This window comes from Chiloscyllium plagiosum, unplaced genomic scaffold, assembly GCF_037043375.1.
Source record: "Chiloscyllium plagiosum isolate Xiang-an unplaced genomic scaffold, Cpla_swu_hap1 HiC_scaffold_7, whole genome shotgun sequence".
Classification (NCBI taxonomy): domain Eukaryota; kingdom Metazoa; phylum Chordata; class Chondrichthyes; order Orectolobiformes; family Hemiscylliidae; genus Chiloscyllium; species Chiloscyllium plagiosum.
Window position 1 is genome coordinate 33,222,925 of NW_028270145.1, and position 25,113 is coordinate 33,248,037.

General features: G+C 39.3%; 1 protein-coding gene and 1 pseudogene across 3 annotated transcripts in view; both read right to left on the reverse strand.

Moving 5' to 3' along the window:
* Nucleotides 1–25,113, reverse strand: part of spag16 (sperm associated antigen 16) — a 988,648-nt gene that overhangs the window by 863,708 nt on the left and 99,827 nt on the right. The window contains exons 8-9 of one of the 3 annotated variants that reach the window (XM_043693350.2): nt 20,095–20,164; nt 15,837–15,967 (exon numbers count right to left, since the gene is read on the reverse strand). In XM_043693350.2, the coding sequence (XP_043549285.1) occupies nt 15,837–15,967; nt 20,095–20,164 (201 nt within the window). Of the gene's footprint in view, nt 1–15,836; nt 15,971–20,049; nt 20,165–25,113 lie in introns of all 3 variants that reach the window. The other 2 variants (XM_043693349.2, XM_087988888.1) reach the window with 2 other exon arrangements.
* Nucleotides 24,247–24,347, reverse strand: LOC122552074 (U6 spliceosomal RNA; annotated as a pseudogene).

A 25,113-nucleotide genomic window follows, 5' to 3' on the forward strand; every position in this document is an offset into this window, starting at 1 on the left:
TTAATTGTACATAAAAATATCATTTGATCTTTCTCCCTTGACGTAACTCTTCTGTATACACTTTATCCAATACCCTAGTTGAAATGCAAGATGTGATGATGAAATTCAACTTGCGCCAAAAACAAATGGAAAATATTTAGAGCAGACAATACATGCATTGCATGACGCTGATTAGAGATACTAGAGAAATCAGTGCATGTAGATAAAATGAATTAGCGTTTTCAGCTGCCAATGCACACACAGTCAAAGTTATTCTACCCCAATATACACAATTTCTCACCACGTGGACAACCAGTCAAGTGGAGAGTATTCCATCATACTTCTGACTTGCACCTTATTAATGTGGGACAAACACTGGGACAACAGAGGCGAGTTACTCCCTACAGAATTCTTCACCTCTGGCCTACATTTGTAACAACCTATTTATGTAAATATTTATGTTTAAAAAAAAACCATAAGACCATAAAACATAGGAGTAGAAATTAGGCCATTCAGCCCATCTACTCTGCTCCATCATTCAATGATGGCTGATAGGTTTCTCAAACCCTTTTTCTCGCTTTGTCCCGATAATCTTTAATCCACTTGGCAATCAAGAGCTTATCTATCTCTGTCTTAAATATACTCAATGAACTGGCCTCAACAGCCTTCTGTGGCAATGAATTCCACACATTCACCAATATCCAGCTCAAGAAGTTTCTCTTTATCTCCATTCTAAAACTCTTCCCTCCACTCTAAGGTTCTGCTGTCGGGTCCTCGTTTCTCCTGTCACTGGAAACATCTTCCCAATTCCACTCTGTACAGCCCATTCAGTGTACTGAAAGTCTCAATCAGATCCCCCCTCAACCTTCTAAACTCCATCGAGTATAGTTCCAGAGTCCTCAAACATTCCTCATATGTTAAGCCTTTCATTCCTGGGATCATTCTGGTGAACCTCCTCCGGACCGGTTGTAGGGCCAATACATCTTTCCTGAGGTATGGGGCCCAAAATTGCTCACAATACTCTAAATGTGGTCTGACCAAATAAATAAGAGTTAAAACTAACTGCTAAAATATTGTCATATGAATAGTTAACTTATAACGGTATATTAAATACCAATAAAAACACGATTTTCATAATTCTCTTGTAACTTGTAGCAAAATTTATACGGCTCATCCAGTTCAGTTTCTGATCAATGGTAATACCCATAACATTGATAGTGAGGCATTCAGTGGTGGTAATGCCATTGAATGTAGTGGGGTAATAGTTAGATTCTGTCCTAGTGCAGATAGTCACTGCTTGGCATTTGTGTGGTGTGAATGCAGTTTATTACTTATCAGCCCAAACACAGACATGGAATTCTTCAGTATCTGAGGAATCACAAATGGTACTGAATATTGTGCAATCATGAGTGAAAATCCCTTCTTCTGATGATTTGATGTTGGAAAGAGCATTGATGAAGCAGCTGAAGATGGCTGTGCCTAGGACACTACCCTGAGAAAATCCTGCAGTAATGTCCTCCAATGAGATAACTGACCTCCGTGAACATGAACCATCTTCTGTTCCGCTAGGTTTGATTCCAACCATGAATGTCACAGGTGGCCTATTAGGAGACCTGAAATGGAGATTTGAAAATAACTTTTCTCCTCAATGTTGGGTTCTGATTCTATTGTAAACTTTTACCCACTTTGACTAGGCTAGAGAAGGTAGTTGGTGATATTAACCTCTCATTCTCTTCACTGAAAACTCTGGGCATCTCTGAAAATGCCTCCACATCAACTTTGAGATGCCTGTTTAATTTGCACAATTGCTAAGGCAGGGCAGTGTTGCACATGATGAATTGGTCATTTGGAAAGCTAGTAAAGATCTGATGGGCCAAAAAGTCTGCGATCTGTGTAAAAGCTTTGTAATCTGACTGCACATTTCAACAGAGATCAACTTCAGGTAAGGCTAAAATCAGTTAAAGCCAGCCCACGCTATTTAAACCAATCACTTACAGCAGAATTCAGTCTCACTAATGAATCTACTCATTAAGAGAACAGAAGCAAGAGGAAGAGTGAATTATGATGCAACAGAAGACAGGCTTGCTCCACAGTTCTCTGATAAGGGCACAACATGCAAGTTTGGGGACACAGGTACTGGATCATCAGCTCGGTGGAGAGCTTGGTCACGTAACAAGTTTTGTTGTAGACTCAAATGATCACATCTGTGGGATAACCAAGAGAAAAAATATGATTAATATGGACAATACCAAGTGGATTTGCAGGCCTGGTTCCATTGTGACAATATCAAGAAACATGGAGGAGACTTGGAGCTCATCCTTCCCAGTATGAAGTGGTGGCTGAACCCATAAGTCCACTTGTGGGTCCAACCATAATGTATGATGGTTGATGATTCAATTTCCTTTGCAACACAAGCAAAAGTCAATCAACAGCTAAATGCTGCAGTGGAAGCTCAGAATCCCACAATGCAAGATTAGTATCTCTGAAGCTCAGACTTCTCACATGGAAGCTAAGTTTGCTGCCATTTAAACTCAGGTTACTGCTGTCAGGAAGGTTGTGGTACAGTTCAGATTCAGGTTTTTGACTACCTCAGTTGCTCAAGGTCATCCTGCAGTCAGGCAACAGAAGCAGGAAGGGCGAAGGAAATGCAAAAGGGACTAATTGATGTCTGTCTGGTGTAGGGCATAGTTTGATCAATAAAAATTCTTTGGAATGTTCATTTTGTGGAGGCTATGATTTTTCTATTTTAACTGAGCAGATACTGTGTTCATCTGTAACAGGGAATGATAAGATGTGGGACTGTTGGCAAACAGGGAATGGGAATACATTTATAGGTAAGACATATGAATTAGGCAATTTTGAACAGAGAAAGAGGCTTTATTAGTTCATCTATTCTTTCTCTTCCTCCTCCACTCTTTAGATAGCCATCGTATATCAGATGGCAACAGATTTTTCCACATGATGGCAAAATTGTACATTGGACGTTAACCATAAATTTCAGTGCATGCACTATTGAAGCTGTTGACCAGTCCAGGCAGCTCAAGCACTGATTTAACACCCTAATGACCTTGTCCATCACATTTTATGTGGAAAAATAGTTTTCCCTGTGTGCACAAGTATGGGCTGCACACTGAAACCACGTGCCACATTGTCGAAGGATCGTCTTTGCCATCCAGTAGCAAAGCTCTGGCTTGCTATGGTGATCGAAAAGATGATGATACGATGGACTATGATAGAATGAAGCTGCTATGACTGCTGCTAGAATACCAAACATTGCCCAGAATGATACCCTGTAAATGGCAGCACACTAACTGGAACTTGTGGGAATGGAAATCCTTTTAGTTGCAATACAGCTCAGAGTTGACATTCAGCAAAGCAACATCCAAGTACTTAACAGCACACTGTAATATGGAAAATTCTCTGATCCTTCTGAAGCTATACATTCACTCCACTTGCCCCTTTCTTTCAAGAGAGAATGAATCAGTGAATGATCTCATTTGTGCAACGGTGGGCAGCAAATAGAAAAATGTTGACTTGCTCGAATCAAGAAGGAGCTGAATGCATAAAAAATATCCACAGTTATCTTCATAGCCACTCAAAATTCAATTCATGCCCTGCTTTGATATTTCATTTTATTGCTGTAGCAAGTGCCAACTTCAATTAGTACCTCCTTAGTGAATCACAGCTGTCTGTGACAACTATGCCTTGCTAAGGTTCAGGTTAAGAGAAATGTTCCTCAATCATCCTAGAAAGATATGGTTTCCTGCCGAAAGTACACTTTTTTCCTTTCCCCTTCTAGCTGTTACCAGTCATCCAGAACATAAGATGATTATAAATAGCAGCAGGGGTGTGCCATTCAGTCCATCAGCCCTGTATAATCCGAGGCTGACTTGATTGTGACTTCACTCTAATTATTATTTAAGTAGAAACTTCAAAAAGGTACAGCACTGAGTTCTGGGTTTTATTGCACAGGAAACACAAAAAGTCAACATGCAAGTGCCGCAATAATTAAAAACACAGATATAATTTTGGCCTTCACGTTGGATGTTGGAGTCTGAAAAAAACAGGGAAGTCTTGTTACAGCAATACAGAGTGTTGGTGAGGTCACACTTGACTACTACGCCAAATTATAGTCTCATTATTTAAGAAAGGATATCTTGGGAATTGAAGCAGTTCAAAAGAGAGTCACTAGGCTAATTCTTGGGATAAACGTGTTGGCTTATTAAGAATAACTGAGCAAGTTAGGCCTTTATTCAGAGTTTAGAAAAATGATGGGTGGTTGTATTGGAATGTCCAAGACTTTGGATGGAGCTTGACAAGATAGATGTTGAGATGTTTCCACAAATAAGGAATCTCAAATTGGTTGATGTAACTACAGAAAAAGAAGTTGCTCATTTAAAACTGAAATGCAAAGGAATTTATTTTCCCAGAGGAAAGTGAAGATTTGGAATTCTCTACCCCAGAGAGTGGTGTTGGCTAAATTACTGAAAGTATTTAAAGTAGAGGTAGATATATTTTTGAAATATTGGGTTGGGCTGGCAAGAAAACCTAAGGCCTGGAGCAGATCAGTCATGCTGTTACTGAATGACGGAGCAGGTTTGAGGGGCTAAATACAAGTTTTCAGAGTTGTGGAGACTTCACAGTGTATCCAAAATGATGTAAAAATCCCAGATTCAGAGCACTTCCTAGCAGAGACTACTTTGGCAAGGGGAAGAAAGGAAGAATGGCAGAGGGAGGTGACTCCCACAAAATGTCAAACTTTAGATGAATATTGTTAATTGTGTACCACCAAAACCCTTGGACAGTGAAAGGTATGCTAGCTCAAAGCATTTTGGCTAAATCTAGAAAATACTTCAGGGCAATACTGTAAAAGAGGCCATAAAATATTCATGAGATCCCTTCACTTTCAGGAAGCTGATGGAGAGAACAAAATGTCATCTGATCCAAAATTGTGACCTGTATAACTCTGGTATTGTCAGCTGAAGGGCATCATACCCAAAGACTGCAAGCGTTATACGCCTGAGAAACCAGTTGAAAACACTGCAATAATGACATGAATATTCTGCAATTTTGGAGTTAAAGGCTTCAAGGTAATTTACAATCTAATAAACAAAACATTGTTGTTGTATTGTCTTGGTGAAACCAACAAGGACATTAAAGAATAGGATGTTCTGATTTGGAAAAATACATGTAATACCAAGCAGATGATGTCATGGCATTATATTTAGTAAAAATGGAAAGCAAAACATTTTGGCACTGTATCCAATTTGGAGGGTGGAATGGGTGCCATTACTCACAGTATCTTTCTTTGAAGGAGGGGTCAACTGGTAATGAAAAAAGGCAAAAATGTCATCTCAAAGACCTTGGTGGAGCAAAATAATTGTGGCTCAAAGTATGATAGGCGGTAATCTATCAGGATTCAGAATAAACAGACAAATGTTGCTTTGGTTGCTAAGTAGTGGAAACCATTTTCTCCATCAACATTATTAGTCTGAAGAAAGTCTCTTCTTCTGAGGGTCACTGCAGGACTTCTCTACTTTTTGGCAATTGCTCATAATTGGGAATAAGCATACCATGGGATTTTCTGGATCATCATTTTGAAAGGAGTAACAGCAACAAAGATAATGTGAAATTGAAGATAATATGCACAATGAATGGAACACTTTTTGCTGTGAATATTCACTTTATGCCAAAAGAATCAAAACTATTTTTGGAGAAATGTGGTTTCTTCATTGAACTTTAATTTGATAATGGCCTCTTTTACAATATTGCGCTGAAGTATTTTCTAGATTCAGGTTAATGCTGAGGTAAAATGACAAATCAGCATCTGACTAAAGAATTACAAGTGATGCAGCCAAAAATAAAATGGAAACATGAAATGGTAAAAATGGCCAAACAAATCACAGACAATAATAAACGCATGTCCAGTTACCTTAATGTTTAGATATGAACTGCACCTAATGCTATCAAAACTACAACCTTTTTTCCATTCAGTTGTGTGATGTGGGCATTGCAGGTTGGCTGACATTTATTGCCCCATCCCTCGTGGCCCTTGAGAAGGTGACGGTGAGCTGTCTCTTCAGCTGCTGCAGTCCATGCTGCAAGTTGACCCACAATGCTGTCAGGGAAGGAATTCTGGAATTTTGACCCAGCAACAGAGAAGGGATGGTAATATGTTTCCAAGTTTGGATGGTGAACATCATGGATGGGGAACTTACAGGTGGTGACATTCCCATGTACTTTCTGACTTTGTCCTTCCAAATGGAAGCAGTTGTGGGTTTTGAATGTGCTGAATAAGGGTTAAATATCTTCAGTGGATCTTATAGATTTATTGCTGCTACTGAGCAACGGTAGTGAAGGGATTGGTGTCAGTCAAGCAGGCTGCCTTATTCTGAATGGTGTCAACCTTCTTGAGTGCTGTTGGAATTACACACATCCAGTCAAGTGGGGAGTATTCCATCAAACTCCAGACTTGCACGTTGTAGATGATGGACAAGCTTTGGGGAGTCAGGAGGCTTGGGCAGGCTTTTGAAGTCAGTGTTATGAATAAAGTGAACAAGATCAGGACTCAAAACAGAAGGTTGAAGGGAAGGTACTTGGAGATAGGCATATCCAGTAGTTACCAGAACAGATAAGACTGGCAATCAGATTTTACTGAAGGCATTAAAAACAGATCAAGAGGAAAAGTACAAGTTTGAAAGGAAAAAAAAGTTAAAGGAGTCAAGAGATGAAGAATCTCACTGCATTTGTGTAAATGTCTTTGCTGCTAATGGAGTTTCTGATGACCAAGTGAAGCATAAAAGGAGGAAGGATGGAGAACATGCTACAATACAATGACATGAAAAGATCAAAAAGTTTCACTTTTGTACTTTGGTTTGTTGTATAAAGGTGTTAGAATACACAAAAACAACGTATCTGCTCCTTTCAAAAGCATCTGATTACTCCAGATGTACCAATAAACTACAAAGTCTTTTGTGCATCAATTTAGGATTCCACGGTTTACGAATAAATACTGAAATCATGGAAACAGGGCATTTGACTCCAAACTTCATTGCAGCCATGGTACAAATATAGATTAAAAAGCTGAATTCCAGAGGTAAGTTGGAATGATAGAATGTCAGAGAGGTTGTCAACTGATTGGAATCCTGGATAGTATAAAAGAAAATGGGGCCAGTGAAGGGCAATTATCCCACCCCAGGACATTGTTGCAGGAGTTCCTCAAAAGTAGTGGTTTCAGCCCAAACATCTTCAATCACTTCAAAGATAAACCCTCATATACAAAATTGGAAGTGGGCATGTTCGCTGATGATTGCAGTTTTTAGTACACTACTCAACTTTTCAAAAACTAAAGCAGCTTGTTCCTGCATACAGAAATAAATGGAAAATACCAGGCTTGGTCTGATAACAAGTGCTAAGCAATGACCATCTCCATGACCATCTTCATTCCCCCCTCTTGAAGTTCAACAGGTTCAACAGGTCACTGACCCTACATGATCAATATTTTTGGGTTACCATGGACTAGAAAGTCGACTGGACTACTCATATAACTACTGCAGCCATAACAGCAGACCAAAGGTATTCTCAATGTGAAGGCTGAATTTTATCTCCACAAGGACTGTACATTGGTCACACTTACTGACAATGTCATGGACAGATACATCTGCAGTCGGCAGGTTGGGTGAGGATGAGGTCAAGTATGCTTTTCCCTCTTCATCTTTTACCTCATCACCTGCTGCAGATCATTCCTTTAGGACCCAACCAACTCAATCAGTAGTACTTCTGTTGAGCCATTCTTGGTGGAAATCCTCCACCCAGAATACATTTTACACTCTTGCCACTCTCAGTATTTCCTCCAAATATTGTTCAACATGGAAGAGTACTGATTCATCAGCCAGGGAGGACGTTATATGGTGATCAGCAAGAAGTTTTCTTGACTATATTTAACCTGAAGCCATGAGACTTCATAGGATCTGGAGTGAATGTTGATAGCAACTCTCTCGACTTTATTATGCTGTGCTGCCACCTCTTCTGGGTCTGTCCTGCTATTTGGACAGGATAAATCCAGAGATGGTAATGGTGATTTCGTGGACATTGCCTGTAAAATATGATTCCATAAGTTTGACTATGTTAAACTAGTGCTTGACTAGTTGGTGAGCCAGCTATACCAATGTTGGCACTAGGCCCCAGATGTTAACAAGGAAGATTTTGTAGAGTTGACAGAGTTGTTTCTGCTGTTGTCTTTTCCAATGTCGAAATCAATGCCAGGTAGACTGTGTTTCATTTCTTTGTTGAAATGTCATAGTGATTGACAAAACTAAGTGGCTTGCCAAGCCATTAAGGGCAATTGAGAGTCAACCACATTGCTGTGCATTTAGACTCACATGTAGGCCAGTCCAGGCCAGGATGGCAGATTCCCTTTCCTGAAGGGCATTAGTGAACCAGGTGGGTTTTTCCAACAACCAACAATAGTTTACGGTCATCAGTAGGTTCTTAATTCCAGATAGCTTTTATTGAATTCAAATTCCACCATCTACTGTGCCGGGTCCCAGAACATTAGCTGAGTTCTAGATTAATTGTTTAGTGATATTACCACTAATCCATGTCAATGTGTTTCTGGTAACATCCTTATAGATAATCTATGTACAATTTCCATTTCTATATTGTTACGACATGGGGTAAACACTCCTGCTTAATTTAAAGCAGTAACACAGAAAAGGCTTATCCCATGCAGTAATCTGTGAAAATTCGAGAGGCCAAGAACTATTTAAAGTAAAAATTAGAAATCTTATTTCTTAAAGTAGAAGAGAGAATAATTAACATACAATTATTTTCAACTCCTTCTTCTAACCTATCTCTTACCTTCCCTTCTATAATACTAGTCCAATAAAATTGACAATTAAGATTTACAAAACACACCTTCTTATCTCAAAACCAGGCAGCTTCCAGTTCTTCTCTGTATTCCTGTCTTTTTTCTTCTTCTTGGGGATTCTGCTTCATAGGTTACTGATAGATAAAGGTACCTTTAAGAGAGCTATTCTCTGGGCAGTTTGCAGATGTTGTTGGCTTGGCAGTTCTCCCCTCAACTGTTCAATTTTCCCTAGTCTTATACACCCAAAGCACTGGATTGTGTCATTGGCTTTTAAGATTGTCAATACACTAAATTCAAATTTGATTGGAGTTTGGTACTTTGTTGGGGTATAATTTAAACTGATTGGCCTAATTCAAATCTGTTTTTGTCTCCAGGCAATGAGCTAGCCTACCTACCCCAGTAGGAGAAAGTGAGGGGCTCATGCCCGAAACGTCGATTCTTCTGCTCCTTGGATGCTGCCTGACCTGCTGCGCTTTTCCAGCAACACATTTTCAGCTCTACCTACCCCAGTAGCTGGACCACATGTTACATTATATCTTATTCAAACACTTGGTGCTATCATGGCTAGCTTCTACCTCTCTTAAAGGTAAAGTACACCCACATTTTCATAACTGTATCCTTTCCATTACAGGAAGTGCACATCGTACTCTAAGTGTTGTCTAGGGTTCGATAAAAGTTCTCTGTAGCAACCTTACTTTTCAAATATTATCACTTAGAAATACAGCCTAATGTTTAGTATGCCTTTCTTAAAAAAAGCTACCTTATGAACCATTGGAAAATAAATTAGTGATTTGTGCAGTTAATTTGGTTTCTGTACTCCACTTAAACTTGTGCATTCGAAGGAATAAGTGACTTCCATATTTCTCATTTCAAATGGTGGCTCAGTGGTTAGCACTGCTGCCTCACAGTGCCAGGGACCTGGGTTAAATTCCAGCCTTGGGCGACAGTCTGTGTGGAGTTTGCACATTCTTCCCCCGTGTCTGCGTGGGTTTCCTCTGGGCACTCCAGTTTCCTCCCACAATCCAAAGGTGTGCAGGTTAGGTGAATTGGCCATGCTAAATCATCCACAGAGTTCAGGGATGTGTAGATAAGGGGCATTAGTCAGAGGTAAATATAGGATGATAGGGAAGGGGCATGGGTCTGGGTGGGTTACTATTCAGAGGGTCGGTGTGGACTTGTTGGGCCATTGGAATGTTTCCACACTTTAGAGATTCAAGTTCTAATTCTAATTCAAAACATGCTGCCCACATCTATCAATGTTGAACTTCAGGGGCTGGATTTTTGTGTGGTGATTAAGTACGGAGTTGGTTGGGAATAACAAAAAATGTTTAAAAATTATGCGCTGATTTAAAACTTTTTTTTGTTTAATTCACTCAAGGGATGTGGGCATTATTGGCTAGCCAGCATTTATTGCCTGTCCCTTTTTTCCCTTGAGAATATATATGGTACCTTACTGACTCTGCAATATTTTTGAATACCCTTTTCATGGATCATAAATGTCCTGGATCACAATCTTGGATGCACTTCAAAAGTCAGGGGCGCCATTTTGAAAACAATAGGCAAGTTAAATTTCCTTCTCTCCCCAAACCCTCACCTATCCCACTATTTTCATGTGCTGGAGTGGATTTTGGTACCTCTAAAACCAAAAATTGTTCATTGGAGAATGTGCAACCACTAGGGAATGCCTTCTGAGTAGGAAAAGCACTGACTGCTAAGGGTTAAATGTTTTCATTAGTTCAAAATGTCACTTTTTATATTTATTTTAAATGCATTTTAATGTAGTGATTGATAACAGCACTCTGTCCTTTAAAGATAAGTTGAACATTAATGTAATCAACATAGCTTAAGACTTGAGATGCAATAGTCTAACTCCACCCATTAGTGAAAAGGTTTCTGAACAGTATTCTGAACAGAATCTCCAGTGTAATAATTTGGAGATTCAAATATCCAGAGCTCTTTAAATTGAAAAATAAACCTGAACAGCTACACTTTCCAAGACTGCTTTGATTAACAGGATATCTGGTATATCTTAAGAAATAAAAACATCTGGTTTTAAGTTTCAATGGACTCCATTGAGTACATATCCCAGGATTTGTTTTAATAGCAAAGACCAATATAAATGCTTGGATGAGTTTTACAAGTTGCGGAATCACCTTGTATACAAAGGTAACAGTGTTCACAGTCTAATTTAATGGGAATTGGTTTAGCTCAGTTGGCTGGATTGTTGGTTTTCAGAGCAGTGTGATGTCAACAGCATGGGTTCAACTCCTATCACTGGTTTGAGGTTACCACGAGGATTCTCCTTCTCAACCTCATCCCTCACCTGAGATCTGGTGGCCCTCAGATTAAATCACCACCAGTTACTTATCTTTAATGAGCGAACAGCTCCTATGGTCTGGTAAAACTATGGTGACACAACATAAATCTAATTTACTATTTTTAAAATTATCTGCTTTTTATGTGGTTGTGAATATGTTGTTTCATTTTACAACAGAGTGACCACTTGATGGAAAGATACAGTACACCCACATAAGTACATTATCTGAACAATAGTATGTTCTAGAAGCATACTTAAAATGGTCATTAGGGCTACCATCCAAAGACATTCTGAAGTCAACCCATAGTGGACACTAAATGGGTGGTTATGAAAAATACATGGGAGACATGGAGAGTTGCTTAAGGAGCACTGGAGTGAATGGTCAAATGTGTGTTTCTGTGTGTGTGTGTGTGTGTGGGGGGGGGGGGAGTGAGGGTTCATAGTTACAAGGCACAATAAGGATGCTAGGAAATGCTTGCTGTGACCAAAAACTGAGACCTCTGGACTCATGCCTCCTACATGTGAGATTCACAAAAATAGACCCTCCCACCCACACGTTTTTCTTCTGACTGTTTCACTGGATTCATATCAGGTATTTGAAGGGATCTGCAGTCAGGGAAGTCAAACTACATGATCACTTCATGATCTAAGACAGTTGCTCAATTTCCTATAACCTAATTATCATAGAATTTTGAACATGGAAGGAAACAGCACTGTTCTTGGTGGGAGAAATTCTACACATGCTGCATGTGTGAACATGTCTTTGATCATTCACCTGAACTGTCAAAACATCAGTGTAGTCACACTAGGAAGAAACTGTGGAACTGTCAGGATTCAAATATCTATCACAGCTGAAAATTCACTGATACAGTCACACTTGGGAGAGGCCATTTATACACTCTGAGTGCAGAACAGGCTTTGTTCCTTATTTAAACCTGCTGGCACACCAGCAAATTCATGTTAGAAGTCATTCACCTGCACTGTATATAAGGAAAGGATTTCATTCAGTCATCAGTCATGTTGAAACACCATCATGTTCACAAAGAGACTGTTTACCTCCTTTGAGTGTGGGAAGGGATTCACTTAGTAACTCGGTTGTCCGGCTGAGACAAATGAAAATTCACAATTATCTACAGTTAAAATTCACAATTATCTACAGTTAAAGAATTTTGCTGTCAATCACAATCAGAAATGAGCCAGGGGCTTTGTTTGTGCTGATGCTAATGAACCCAACCCTCTTACAGTTGCTAATATTGTAGATGAAATTCAAATGCAGATGTGAATCTACTTGACTAAATTGAGGAAATGTCCCGACATACTTTATATCAACACATTCATAATGGATAGAGATTGTTCACCTGCGCAGTGTATAAAAAAGGATTTTCTGATTCATCAGGACTGGTGAAACAACAATGAGTTCCTAACTAGCTACAAGCATTGGATTTTGATGCCACTGACCTTCAGCATTAAATCACATTTTTCTGGGGTCGGTTTCTGACTATGATTATATACGCAAGCTCGGCTCTGTAAATGGGATAAACATCAAGTAGGAGAAAGTGAGGAGCTTCTAGAGATCAGAGTTGAAAAGTGTGGGGCTGGAAAAGCACAGCAGGTCAGGCATCATCCGAGGAGAAGGAGAATCGACGTTTTGGGCATAAGCCCTTCGTCAGGAATTCCTATCGAAGGGCTTATACCTGAAACGTCGATTCTCCTGCTCCTCAGATGCTGCCTGACCTGCTGTGCTTTTTTCAGCATCACACGTTTTGATAAAAATTGTGTAAACCAGATTTCCATCAAAAACTAAAAGAGATACTACCCAGGTCATGATGACAGATGAGAGAACTCAGTCATTAGAGGGGTTCAAAACTGATAGAGCAGAAGTGTAGATAGAAAGGAGGTACTTAATTGACAAGGGACCACATGAATTCATTAAAGGATTTTGAAGCAAGTGGAAATTGCACTGGCTACAATTTTTCAATCTTCCATAATCCTCTGGGTGACATGTCAGAAGAAAATTGCAAACATTATGGCCTTGCTTAAGAAAGGTTGTAAGGAAAAGCTCATCATTTACATACCACATGAGCTAATTTCAATGGTGAGGAAGCCTCTCGAGACAATTATTCAGCATAGAATTACATGGATAGAGCTGGGTTGAGTAGGAATAACTAACATAGTTTCTAGAGAGGTAATCATGTTTGATGAATTTTTTTGGGTTTTGTTTGAAGATGCAACAAATCAGTTTGATGAGGGTAATAATACTGGCGTGATGAACTTTCAGAAGACATTTGATAAAGTGCCACAGACCAGACCTGTGGGGAAAGTTACAGGTAATGATCAGAAGGGTCAATAACAACACGGATATAAAACTGGCTACTGATCAATGAGACTATAAGACATTGGAGCAGAAATTAGGCAATTCAGCCCGTAAAGTCTGCCCTGCCATTCAACCATGGCTGATAAGTTTCTCAACCTCATTTTCCTGCTTTCTCCCCTTGATCTCCTTTACAAAACAATAGTGGTTGTAGTAGTTGCCAAAGACCCACAGGACCATAGGGGCTGCTCTAACATTAGAGACAGACAGCTGGTGGTGCATCTAATCTGAGGGTCACTACATCTCAGGTGAGGGGCAAGGTTAAGAAAGCGAGATTTTTGGTGGTGATCTCACCCTTACAATATGCACCAACTTGGTGAAGCTGCATTGGTGGTGGCAGGGAACTAAGTTCATGGAGAACACCAAGTTCTGTCTGATCATCAAATGCAATCTCACAGTCTGAATGAGGAAAAATGGGGTGAGACTCAAGAGACACATAAACAATGCACAGACTGTTTGGGCTGAATGGTCTGTTTTGGTGCTTTATTTCTATGAATTAGTGAAAAGAGCAAGAACCAGAGGACATCAATTTAAGATGCATGAGAACTAGAGGTGAAATGAGGAAATCCTCTTTTATGCATGATTTGGAGATGCCGGTGTTGGACTGGGATGTACAAAGTTAAAAATCACACATCGCCAGGTTATAGTCCAACAGGTTTAATTGGAAGCACACTAGCTTTCGGAGCGTCGCTCCTTCATCAGGTGGTAGTGGAGGGCTCAATCCTAACACACAGAATTTATAGCAAACATTTACAGTGTGTTACATTACACTGTAAATTTCTGCTATAAATTCTGTGTGTTAGGATTGAGCCCTCCACTACCACCTGATGAAGGAGTGATGCTCTGAAAGCTAGTGTGCTTCCAATTAAACCTGTTGGACTATAATCTGGTGTTGTGTGATTTTTAACTCTTTTATGTAGTAAGTGTTTAGACCAGGAATGCACTGCTTGAGAGTATGGTGGAGGCAACTTCATTTGTGGTATTGAAAAGGTAATTGAATAATTATCTAAAGAGAAAATTGCAGAGCTAAAGGGAAAAAGGCAGGGGAATATGACTAACTGAATAGCTCTTGCAAAAAGCTTGAATGGACATGAGATACTAAATGACCTTCTATGCTGATTCTACGTTTTTTTTTCATTCATGGGTATGGCCATCTCTGGCTCGGCCAGTGCTTATTTCCCAACTCTAATTTCCAAAGGCAATTAGGAGTCAACTTTGTGACTGTGGCTCTGAAGTCACATATAGGCCATTTGGATAAGGATGGCAGATTTCCTTCTTTAAAGGACATCAATGAACTAGACAGGCTTTTACAACAATCAACAGTGGTATTATGGTCAACATTAGGGCACCTTTTTATTTCAGGTGCTACTTAATTCAAATTTCAACATCCGCTTTGGTAAGATTCAAACGCATGTCCCCAGAACATTAGCTTCAGCGTTCTGGGTTACGAGTTCAGTGACATTCCCATTTTGCCGCTGCATCCTCCACATATTGTACAGATACTATATTTATGTCATTCTAATGAAACACTCCACTCTAAGTATTAACATGATATTTTCAAATGTCAATTAGTACAATTATTACAATGTTTCTTTTTAAATTTTAAATTGATAGCATTTGTATTTTGTTTACTTGCACTACCTCATTCCTCTACGACTGAAACTCATAGCCTATATACTAGAGAGAATGCCTTCCAGACCCATTGAGTCAGTGAAATCACATTGGTAATTCATGTAAGAATTCTGACCAGTCCTCAGATATTTTTCTAATCAACCTGTTCAGAAATGTTCGAGGATTTTTAGATAAGCACATGAATATGCAAAGAATAGAGGGATATGGACTAAGGCAGGCAGAGGTATTAGTTTAATTTGGTATCATGTTTGGCACAACATCATGGTCTGAAGGGCCTGTACCTGTGCTGTACAGTTCCATTTTCTATGTTAGTAAACACCTCTGGAATAGATGGGATTGAACCCAGGCCTGTTGGCTCAGAGGTAGTGACACTACCACTGCATCACAAGAATGTCTTATCAGTGTTTATACTGTGCACATAATTCTGTTCTGAACTAATGGACATGACTGGAAGCTAAATGGTCTCCCTTCTTTGATTTGCGGACCAACAGGCTTAACCGTATGTTCCCTTTCAAAGAGCATGAGGATGCTGTTCAACTAAAATCATTATGACCTCCCTGTATTTGAAAACATTCAAGAATCAAACACAAAGGGAAAGCATAAAATTAAAAATTTAGTGAATCGTACAGAACAACACTCTTTTAAAAATCATTTGGATGCTTGCTCACCAACTGCTTTGTTGAATCATCAGGTGGATCACAATGATGTTTGTCCTCTTTAGCTTCAGCAAGTGCTCTAGCTTCAGCAAGTGCTCTTTGGCTAGGACCATCTTTTTTACATTCGTTGTGGCCCTTATTTCCTGCTTGAAATGGGAAACGTGTTAGTTAAGTGACAGAGTTCTTGCTGATCTAGGTGCAATGTACATCTGACGATATAACTTTTCAGTACATAGAGATTGAAAGACATGCCAAATAAATGTCTTCAAGAAGCACTAAAGTTGTCATTGAATGTGCAAGTCAGAAGCCACCATCTTTTGTCCCCATCACAGACTTCGCTCTTTAGTACTAACTCCATTCCCCTCCCCAATAATCCTCTCAGACTAAACCAATTGTAGACCCCAAGTTTTATTTTAAATTCTATACCCTAACCAATAGTAAACGCTGCTTATTTCGATCTTCATTAGTTCTCTCTATCCTGTTGCCAACATTGTTATGTTGGCCTTGGTTTGATCCAAACCTAACAATTCCAATATTCTTCTGCAGGTCTCCAATCCATCTGATGTCAAACTCCACTATAAACATTCCATCCCTTGGTTAATACTAGCCAAACATAACTCTAATTTTGCTGATTTATAACTGACACCTCACCTCTGCAGTTTTCTCCAGTGGGCAATATATTTTCCTGAATGCCCCATTCCTCTAACTCTGGATTAAAATTTTATATCTGTCATTGGGAAGAATGCATTCTTTGGAACACACTTTGTATAAAACTCTTCTTTTTCTCCAGCCTTAAAGTCTTCAAAGCTCATTGCTTATGTATGTTATTGATAATTGTTATTCTTTTTAGTTTTTCATTATGACTTGAGAACAGAGTCTGGGGTGAAAATCTCTGGCCATCTCACAGACCTCACACACCCTGAGGAGCTCTAAAGCTGTGATCTCTCCATTAGCAGAGTGCTCCAGGGTTGTCAGCTCTAGTCCTTCTGCATCGGCCATTCCCTTCTTAGGAAGACAGCCACAGTAATCATCATCCCATCAGCGGCTGAGCCCATGACTCTTCAAAGAAATGACATATGCCATCAACATTAAGCAAAATGGGTTCTTAGCTCAGAGAACAGCATGCCATGGAGATGACAACAACATACAATATTCCATACAGTGAGACATGCAGCACCTGGATAACTAAGGCTACATCTCTATCATTCATTCAGCTTCACCCTTACAATATGCACCAACTTGGTGCAGCTGCATTGGTGGTGGTAGAGAACTAAGTTCATGGAGAACACCATCAGCACCAAGTTCTGTCTTATCCCAAATACATCCCCAGAGCTTGCACATCATCCTTCAACTCGCACTACCTGACAGGTGATTTCCGGCTATATTCACAACACTCAACTTTGATTTGATTAGGGAGTTTAAGGGAAAGAAATCCACAGGAGGTAGTGACCAGAATATGATAGAAATCACCCTGCAGTTTGAGGGGGAAGAAGCTGGAGTCAGGTATAACAGCATTACAATCGAGTAAAGGTAATGACAAAGACAAGAGGGAGGAGCTGGTCAAAGTTGATTGGAAGGGGAGTCTAGTGAGGAAGACAGTGAGCAAGGCATGAGTTTCTGGGGATAATTCGAGAAATTCATCCTGAGGAAGAAACAACATGAGAAGGGAGTACGACAAAGCTAACAAGGAAAGCCAGAGATAGTATAAAAGTAAAAGCGAATAATGTGGTGAAAATTAGTGGGAAACCAGATGATTGGAAAGCCTTTAAAAACCAGAGAACAACTAAAAAACGCAATGGGAGTTGGGGGGGATGATGAATCCAAATGAATTTTAAGGACAAACATTAAGGACAAAAGGGTAACTAGGGAGAGAATAGGGACCCTCAAAGATCAGCAAGGCAGCCTATGTGTGGAGCCGCAGGAAGATACTAAACGAGTATTTTGCATCAGTGTTTAGAGTGGAGAAGGACATGGAAGATAGATGGTGACATCTTGAAAAATGTCCATATTACAGAGGAGGTGGTGCTGGATATCTTGAAATGCAAAAGATTTGATAAATCCCTACAATCTGATCAGGTGCATCCTAGACCCCTGTGGGAAGCTAGGGAAGTGATTGCTGGGCCCCTTGCTGAGATATTTGTATCATTGATAGTCATAGGTGAGGTGCCAGAAGACTTGAGGTTGGCTAATGTGGTGCCACTATTTAAAAAAGGTGGTAAGGACAATCTAGGGAAGTATAGACCAGTGAGTCTGACATCGATGGTGGGCAAGTTGTTGGAGGGAATCCTGAGGGAAAGGATTTACATATATTTGGAAAGGCAAGAATTGATTAGGGATAGTCAGCATAGCTTTGTGCGTGGGAAATCATGTCTCACAAACTTGATTGAGTTTTTTGAAGAAGTAACGAAGAGGATTGATGAGGGCAGAGCAGTGGACATGATCTATATGGACTTCAGTAAGGCATTCGACAAGGTACCTCATGGGAGACTGGTTAGCAAAGTTAGATCACATGAAATACAGGGAGAACTAGCCATTTGGATACAGAACTGGCTTGAAGGTAAAGACAGAGAGTGGTGGTGGAGGGTTGTTTTTCAGACTAGAGGCCTATGACCAGTGGTGTGCAACAAGGATCAGTGCTGGGTCCACTGCTTTTCACGATTTATATAAATGATTTGGATGTGAACATAGGAGGTATAGTTAGTAAGTTTATAGATGACACCAAACTTGGAGGTGTAGTGGACATCAAAGAAGGTTACATCAGAGTACAATGGGATCTTGATCAGAAGGGCCAATGGGCTGAGGAGTGGCAGTTGGAGTTTAATTTAGATAAATGCGAAGTGCTGCATTTTGGAAAAGCAAATCAGAGCAGGACTTAAACACTTAATTGTAAGGTAGGTCCTGGGGAGTGTTGCTGAACAAAGAGACCTTGGAGTGCAGGTTCATAGTTTCTTGAAAGTGGAGTCCCAGTAGGTAAGATAGTGAAAAGGGTGTTGGGTATGCTTTCCTTTAAAGATCAGACCACTGAGTATTGGAGTTGGAGGGTCATGTTGCGGCTGTACAGGACATTGGTTAGGCTACTTTTGGAATATTGCATGCATTTCTGATCTCCTTCCTATTGGAAGTATGTTGTGAAACTTGATTCAGAAAATATTTATACGGATGTTGCTAGGGTTAGACAGTTTGAGCTATAGGGAGAGGCTAAATAGGCTGGGACTGTTTTCCCTGGAGCGTCAAAGGCTGAGGGGTGATCTTATAGAGGCTTATAAAATCAAGAAAGGGCATGGATCAGGTGAATAGCCAAATCTTTGCCCAGGGTGGAGGTGTCCAGAACTATAGGGCATTTGTTTAGGGTGAGAGGGGAAAGATATAAAAGGGACCTAAGGGAAACATTTTCATGCAGAGGCTTGTGCATGTATGAATTGAGCTGCCAGAGGAAGTGGTGGAGGCTGGTACAATTACAGCATTTAAAAGGGATCTGGAAGGGTATATGAATAGGAAGGGTTTAGAGGGATATGGGCCAAATGCTGGCAAATAGGTCTAGATTAGGCTGGGACATCTGGTTGGCATGGACGTGTTGGGCCGAAGAGTCTGTTTCCGTGCAGGACATCTCTATGACTCTATAACTGCAGACACATTCTGAATTGCTGAATTTATTTGATGGAGTGTCAATGCGTAGGCCAGTATTTATCACTATCCATTGATTGGTTAATAAATTCTCTTAAGTGGGCATTGTCAGTATTCCATGTGACTTCTGACATCTAAAGTTACTTTTAGAAAAATACTACATAAGCTTAAAGTGAACACAAACTGTTTAAAAATATATGGCTCATGTCTGGCATAATTTGTAGCAAATTAATTGATAGTAATGCATTTATATGCAAAAACAATGTATAGAAACAAAAATATACATCACAAGGTTTAAATTGATGGATAATCTGCAGCCTAAAACATCAAATCATTCTTCATCTTTTGTTCCAACTGTGTTTTTTATCTCACCATCCAACACCCCAATATTATTTTTCTATATTTCTCTGACTAGAAAACAAAAGCGTCAGTACCTACACTCTGAAAACAGTGGTTTCAAAATACATTTCTAATGAAAATGCTTCGTATCTACAAAGAAAGAAATAACTAGTGACCATGATGTTAAACACTGGGTCACAAGTATTTTCTTCTGAAACAATCACTTAGTTGCTGGATTGTAGAAAGTGCACTAATATCTTACCAGTCTTTTTCATGGTTTTTAAGTGACACCCCACTGAATTAGTACCTGAAGTCATAGCACCTGGCAAATTCCATCCACATTCTATAGCACGCAAGGTTGCTTGCAAACCTGACACCTATAAATGAAAATAAATTAATAAAATAAAGCTTTTAAAAAATAAATAGATTTTATTACATTGCCTGTGATAGGTTTTGTTGGAGTAATATGCAGAAAATATTCAAAAATGTCAGGCAACACATTTCTGGAAAAAACAAATAACATTCCAACTAAAAATGTAGATCTTTTTAAAATTGCAACTAGTTTTATGACTTTAAGTGCTGCCATTACGTCAACTATTAAGATTACAATCTATTCTGTTTTTGAACATGACAAAAAATACAAATCTACTGTATTATTTCAACCTGTAAAACGTGATAGTACACCAAATTTATTGATCTTTTAAAATCTTCAAATGTGATATTCAATTTACGTTAGGTATCAAAGTTTGCCTTGAATTGTTTAATTTATCATAAATCCAGATTATCACGAGGTTATGCTGTCAAAATAGTATTTACTTGCATATTGTTTTGCATGTGCCTGTTCTTTTATTTTTGATCTTTAGAAACTATGTCATTTACCTAATTAGACCAAAGAACAAATATTTTCATATTTTCCCCCAATAAAATATAATTAGCACATAAAATAATTAGGAGCAGGAGTAGACCATTCAGCACCTCCATTATTCTATCAGATCATAGCTAAACTCTACCAACATTCCTTAATTGTTTTTGATCATGAAAACTTTGTCCAACAAAACTCTGTCACATTCAATCTTGAAATTTTCAATTGAAAGCAAATACACAATTTTTAATAAGAAAGAATTCATAATTTCCATCATCATTTAAAAGTACCACCTAATCTCATACCTACATTTCCATGTCCTAAGTTTAAGATGGCAAGTCCAGAACCAAGGTAGCAAACTGCAGGAAATTGTTTCTCTGCACCTATCCTCTCAAATAAATTCAAATACCTCAGTTAGACATTCAATAACTTTATCCTTAATTAAAAGTTCTAAACTCAAGGCAGTTTTTTGCAACTCTAGTTAATGCAACTAATTCTCATAACTTAATCCTTTATGCCTTGGTAATATTGAGGTGAATTTCTGCTGGATCTGTTCCAAGGCCTATATATTGTTTTTGATGCAAAACCTCAGAAATGGTCTTCAAAGTTCAAAGTATACTTTAAGCCTCTATTTCAGCTCCTTTAACGCAAAGGCCACATTTCATATATCTTTTTGCCTTGCTGTCCATGCCTGAGCACAAGCTGCAATTTGTCAATCTAAATATTACAATCCCTTTCCTCTTCCATATTTCTCATACTTACGAAGTAATGCAATTTTGTCCTAGGATTCAAAACAGATTAAATCATAATGATTTCATCAAATCCCTACAGTGCAGAATTGGCCATTTGGCCCACCAGGTCCACATCAGCCTTCCAAACTGCATTCCAACCAGAGTTAGCCTCCCATCTATCCCTATAACACCCCCCATTTACCATGGCTAATCCACCTCGCCTACACATCCCTGGACACTATGGATAATTTAGCATTGTCAACCCAGCTAACCTGCACAACTTTGGACTGTGGGAGGAAACCAGAACACCTAGAGGAAATTCATGCAGACATGAGGAGAACATGCAAACTCCACACAGTCAATCAAGGCTGGAATTGAGCCTAGATCCCTGGCATGTGAGGCAACAGTGCTAACTAATGAACAACCATGCCATCCTCAACTCCTCTCATTTGGGAAAATATGAAATTGTTCACTTTGGAAGGGAGAACAAAAGGACAGTGCATTATTTCAATAGAGAAACACTGCAAAACTCAAACACAAAAGGACTTGGGGGTTCTTGTGAATTAAACACAGATGGAGCAGATAATCAGGAAGGCCAATGGAATAGTGGCCCTTATTTCAAAGGGGTCGAAATCTAAAAGTCAGAAGTCTTATTGCAACTATACAAGATACTGGTGAGACCATGTCCAGAGTACCATGAGCAATTTTCACTCCCTTATTTAAGGAAAGGTAGCGGTTCATTGGAGGAAGTTCAAAAGATCCATTGAGAAGAATGATTGTTGGTATAGAGGTATTGTTCTATGAACAAAGGCTAAACAAGTCAGGTATCTACTCATTAGAGTTTAGAAAAACAAGAGGTGATTTCATTAAAACATAAAGGATTCTTTTAAGGGCTTGACAGAGTAAATGCTGAGATGATGATTCCCCTCATGGGAGAAACGAGAAGCAGAGGACATAGGGGCACCAATTTAAGACTGAGATGAGGAGGAATTTCTCCTTTTAGAGGGTTGAACGTCTTGGAACTCCTTACAACACAATGGTGGAGACAAAGTCCTTGTGTATATTTAGTGATCAGTACTGGACTCAAGAGTTATGGGAAAAATGTGCAAGGAATGTCAGATCAGCCATGATCCTGTTGAATGGTGGAGCAGGAGAAGGGCCAAATAGCTTATTCCTGTTACTAATGCTATGGTCTTGTGGTCATATTATTAAAGTTTTACCTGCTCAATCAATCCTTGTCGCTATGTAATTTCTTGCGTCCATTTACATAACCAATCACATCCATAAATGAAGCATTATCTGTAAATGTCTGCATCCAAACCATTAATAGAAATGGTGAAAGAGCTGAGGAAACTGTACTGATCCCCGAAGGATATAGTTTTCACATCCTACTAATCAGAGTGCTTTCCCATTATCCATACTTTCTGCATTCTACTTCCAATCAATTATCAACCCATGTAAGACCATAAGATCACAAGACCATAAGAAGCAGAAAGTAGGCCATTCAGCTATGATATTCAATGAAATCATGGCTAATCATCTGTTAGTCCTCAACTCCACTTTCTGCCTTTGCCCCATAATTTTTAATTGGTAAAGGAATCAAGAATTAACCATCTCAGCCTTGAATATACTTAATAGCCCAGCCTGAACAGCCCTGTTCAGTAAAGACTTGCAAAGATTTATCATCTTCCAAAAGAAGAAATTCCTCATCTATCTCAACCATCTTTCTTAAATTTGCAACCCTTTATTCTAAGATTATGCTCTCTGGTTTTAGACTCTCCCATGAGAAAACAACTGTACCACATTTACCCTGTCAAGTCCCCTGAGAATCTTGTATGTTTCAATAAGGTTGCCTCTCACTGGTCTAAAATCCAAGTACAGGCCCAAGCTATTCCATGTCCCCTCATATATCAGTCCCTCCCATACCAGGTATCAGCTCAGTGAATCTTCTCTGGACTGCTTCCAATGCATCATGTTCACCTCCAATTCCACACATTTCTAATTCTGCTAATAAATCTCTTTTGTTGAATTTTGGATGAAGTTAACTTCCAAATTTAACATATGTTTCATACACCAATATTGATAATAGTGAATTAAGCAGCAAAAGATTTCCAGAGATTTGTAAATATTTTATTGTAAATCTGTCGCTAGACAAATATGGGTTTCCACTTTTCTCTTGCTGCAATCTATCCAAAACCCAATATCACAGTGGGGAAGAACTCAGCTCATTTCTTTTTAATTTTTGAACCCCACTACCAATTAACCGAACACCCAATTAATTAATTACAAGAAACATTGCCCACCGGGGGCAGTAAAAGTAAGAGCTGAGTTCTTATCCTTGAAGCTTTTAGAGAGAAGTAGGCAATGCAGGGACTGGATGCACTATTTCCCCCAACAACTCAGTGATAAATTTAATATATGTTTAAAAATACAGAATGACAAAGTCATAGCCCAAAGTAAATCTCCCATTAGCAAGAGACTTGAATTAAGTTGACTTGACTTGATGGTGAAGTGATGTGAAATCGCCATAGTCCTGAAGAATCATAGGGAAGAATCATAAGGTTGCTCTCCGATTAGAGAGAAGTGACTAGTGTGGTTTCACCTGAGGGTCATGACGCCTCACATGAGGGCAGAGGTTAAGAAGAAGAGTTCTCTATGAAGGCTCAGCTATGTGTATGGGATAAAGATAAAGCATTTTCATCTTGCACTTCTTGGATTGGCAAATAGATTTAGCCAGTCTACAATTTCTTTCCTTTTTAGTGTTGTATTCAGAATTGTCATTACACACCTCCGGAGCAGGTGGAATTCGAACCCGGGTCTCTCGGTCCAGGGGTAGGAATACAAACACTGCACCACACAAGCCCTAAGAAATATGGAAAGCTTCACGAATTTGCATCTCAACCTAGCTCAGAAGCCATGCTAATCTTCTCTGTACATTATATTGTCCACTCTCCTAGCCTGTCCAAGTCCTTCTGTAGTCTTTCCACTTCCTCAAAACTACCTGTCCCTCCACTTATGTTTCTGCCGCAAACTTAGCAATGATGCCCTCAGTCTTCATCCAGATTGCTAATACAAAATATGAATAATTCTCACCGCTACGGAACTCCACTAGTCACCAAATGCCATCCTGACTCCTTGATCCCCATTCTCTGCCTTCTACTAGTTAACGAATCCTGTATCCATGCCAGTATCTTACCCCTTACACCATGGACTCTTCTCACATTTAGCAGCCTCCTGTGTGGCATCCAGTCAAATGCCTTCTGGAAATCTAAATGGTTTATGTCCACTGGCTATCCTTTATCTAACTTGCTCATTACCTCCTCAAAGACTTTTAATAGATTTGTTGGGCCTAACCATTCCCTGAAAAAGCCGTGCTGACAAAGCCCTATTTTACTGCACATTTTCAAGTATTCTGCAATCTCATCCTTAATACTGGACTCTAAAATCTTACCATCAACAAAGGTGAGGCTAACCAACCTATAGTTTCCTGCCTTCTGCTTCCCTCCTTTCTTAACAAGGGTAGTTAGATGGCTGATCAATAGCAAATGGAATATAATATGGATAAGTGTGAGATGATGCACTCGGACAGGATAAACAAGGCAAGGAAACGTATGATTAACGTGTAGGGCCCTGAGAAACACTGAAAATCAGAGGAACCTTGGTGTGCATATAGACCAGTCCCTTATGTTATTAGGTAAAAACAATGACTGCAGATGCTGGAAACCAGATATCT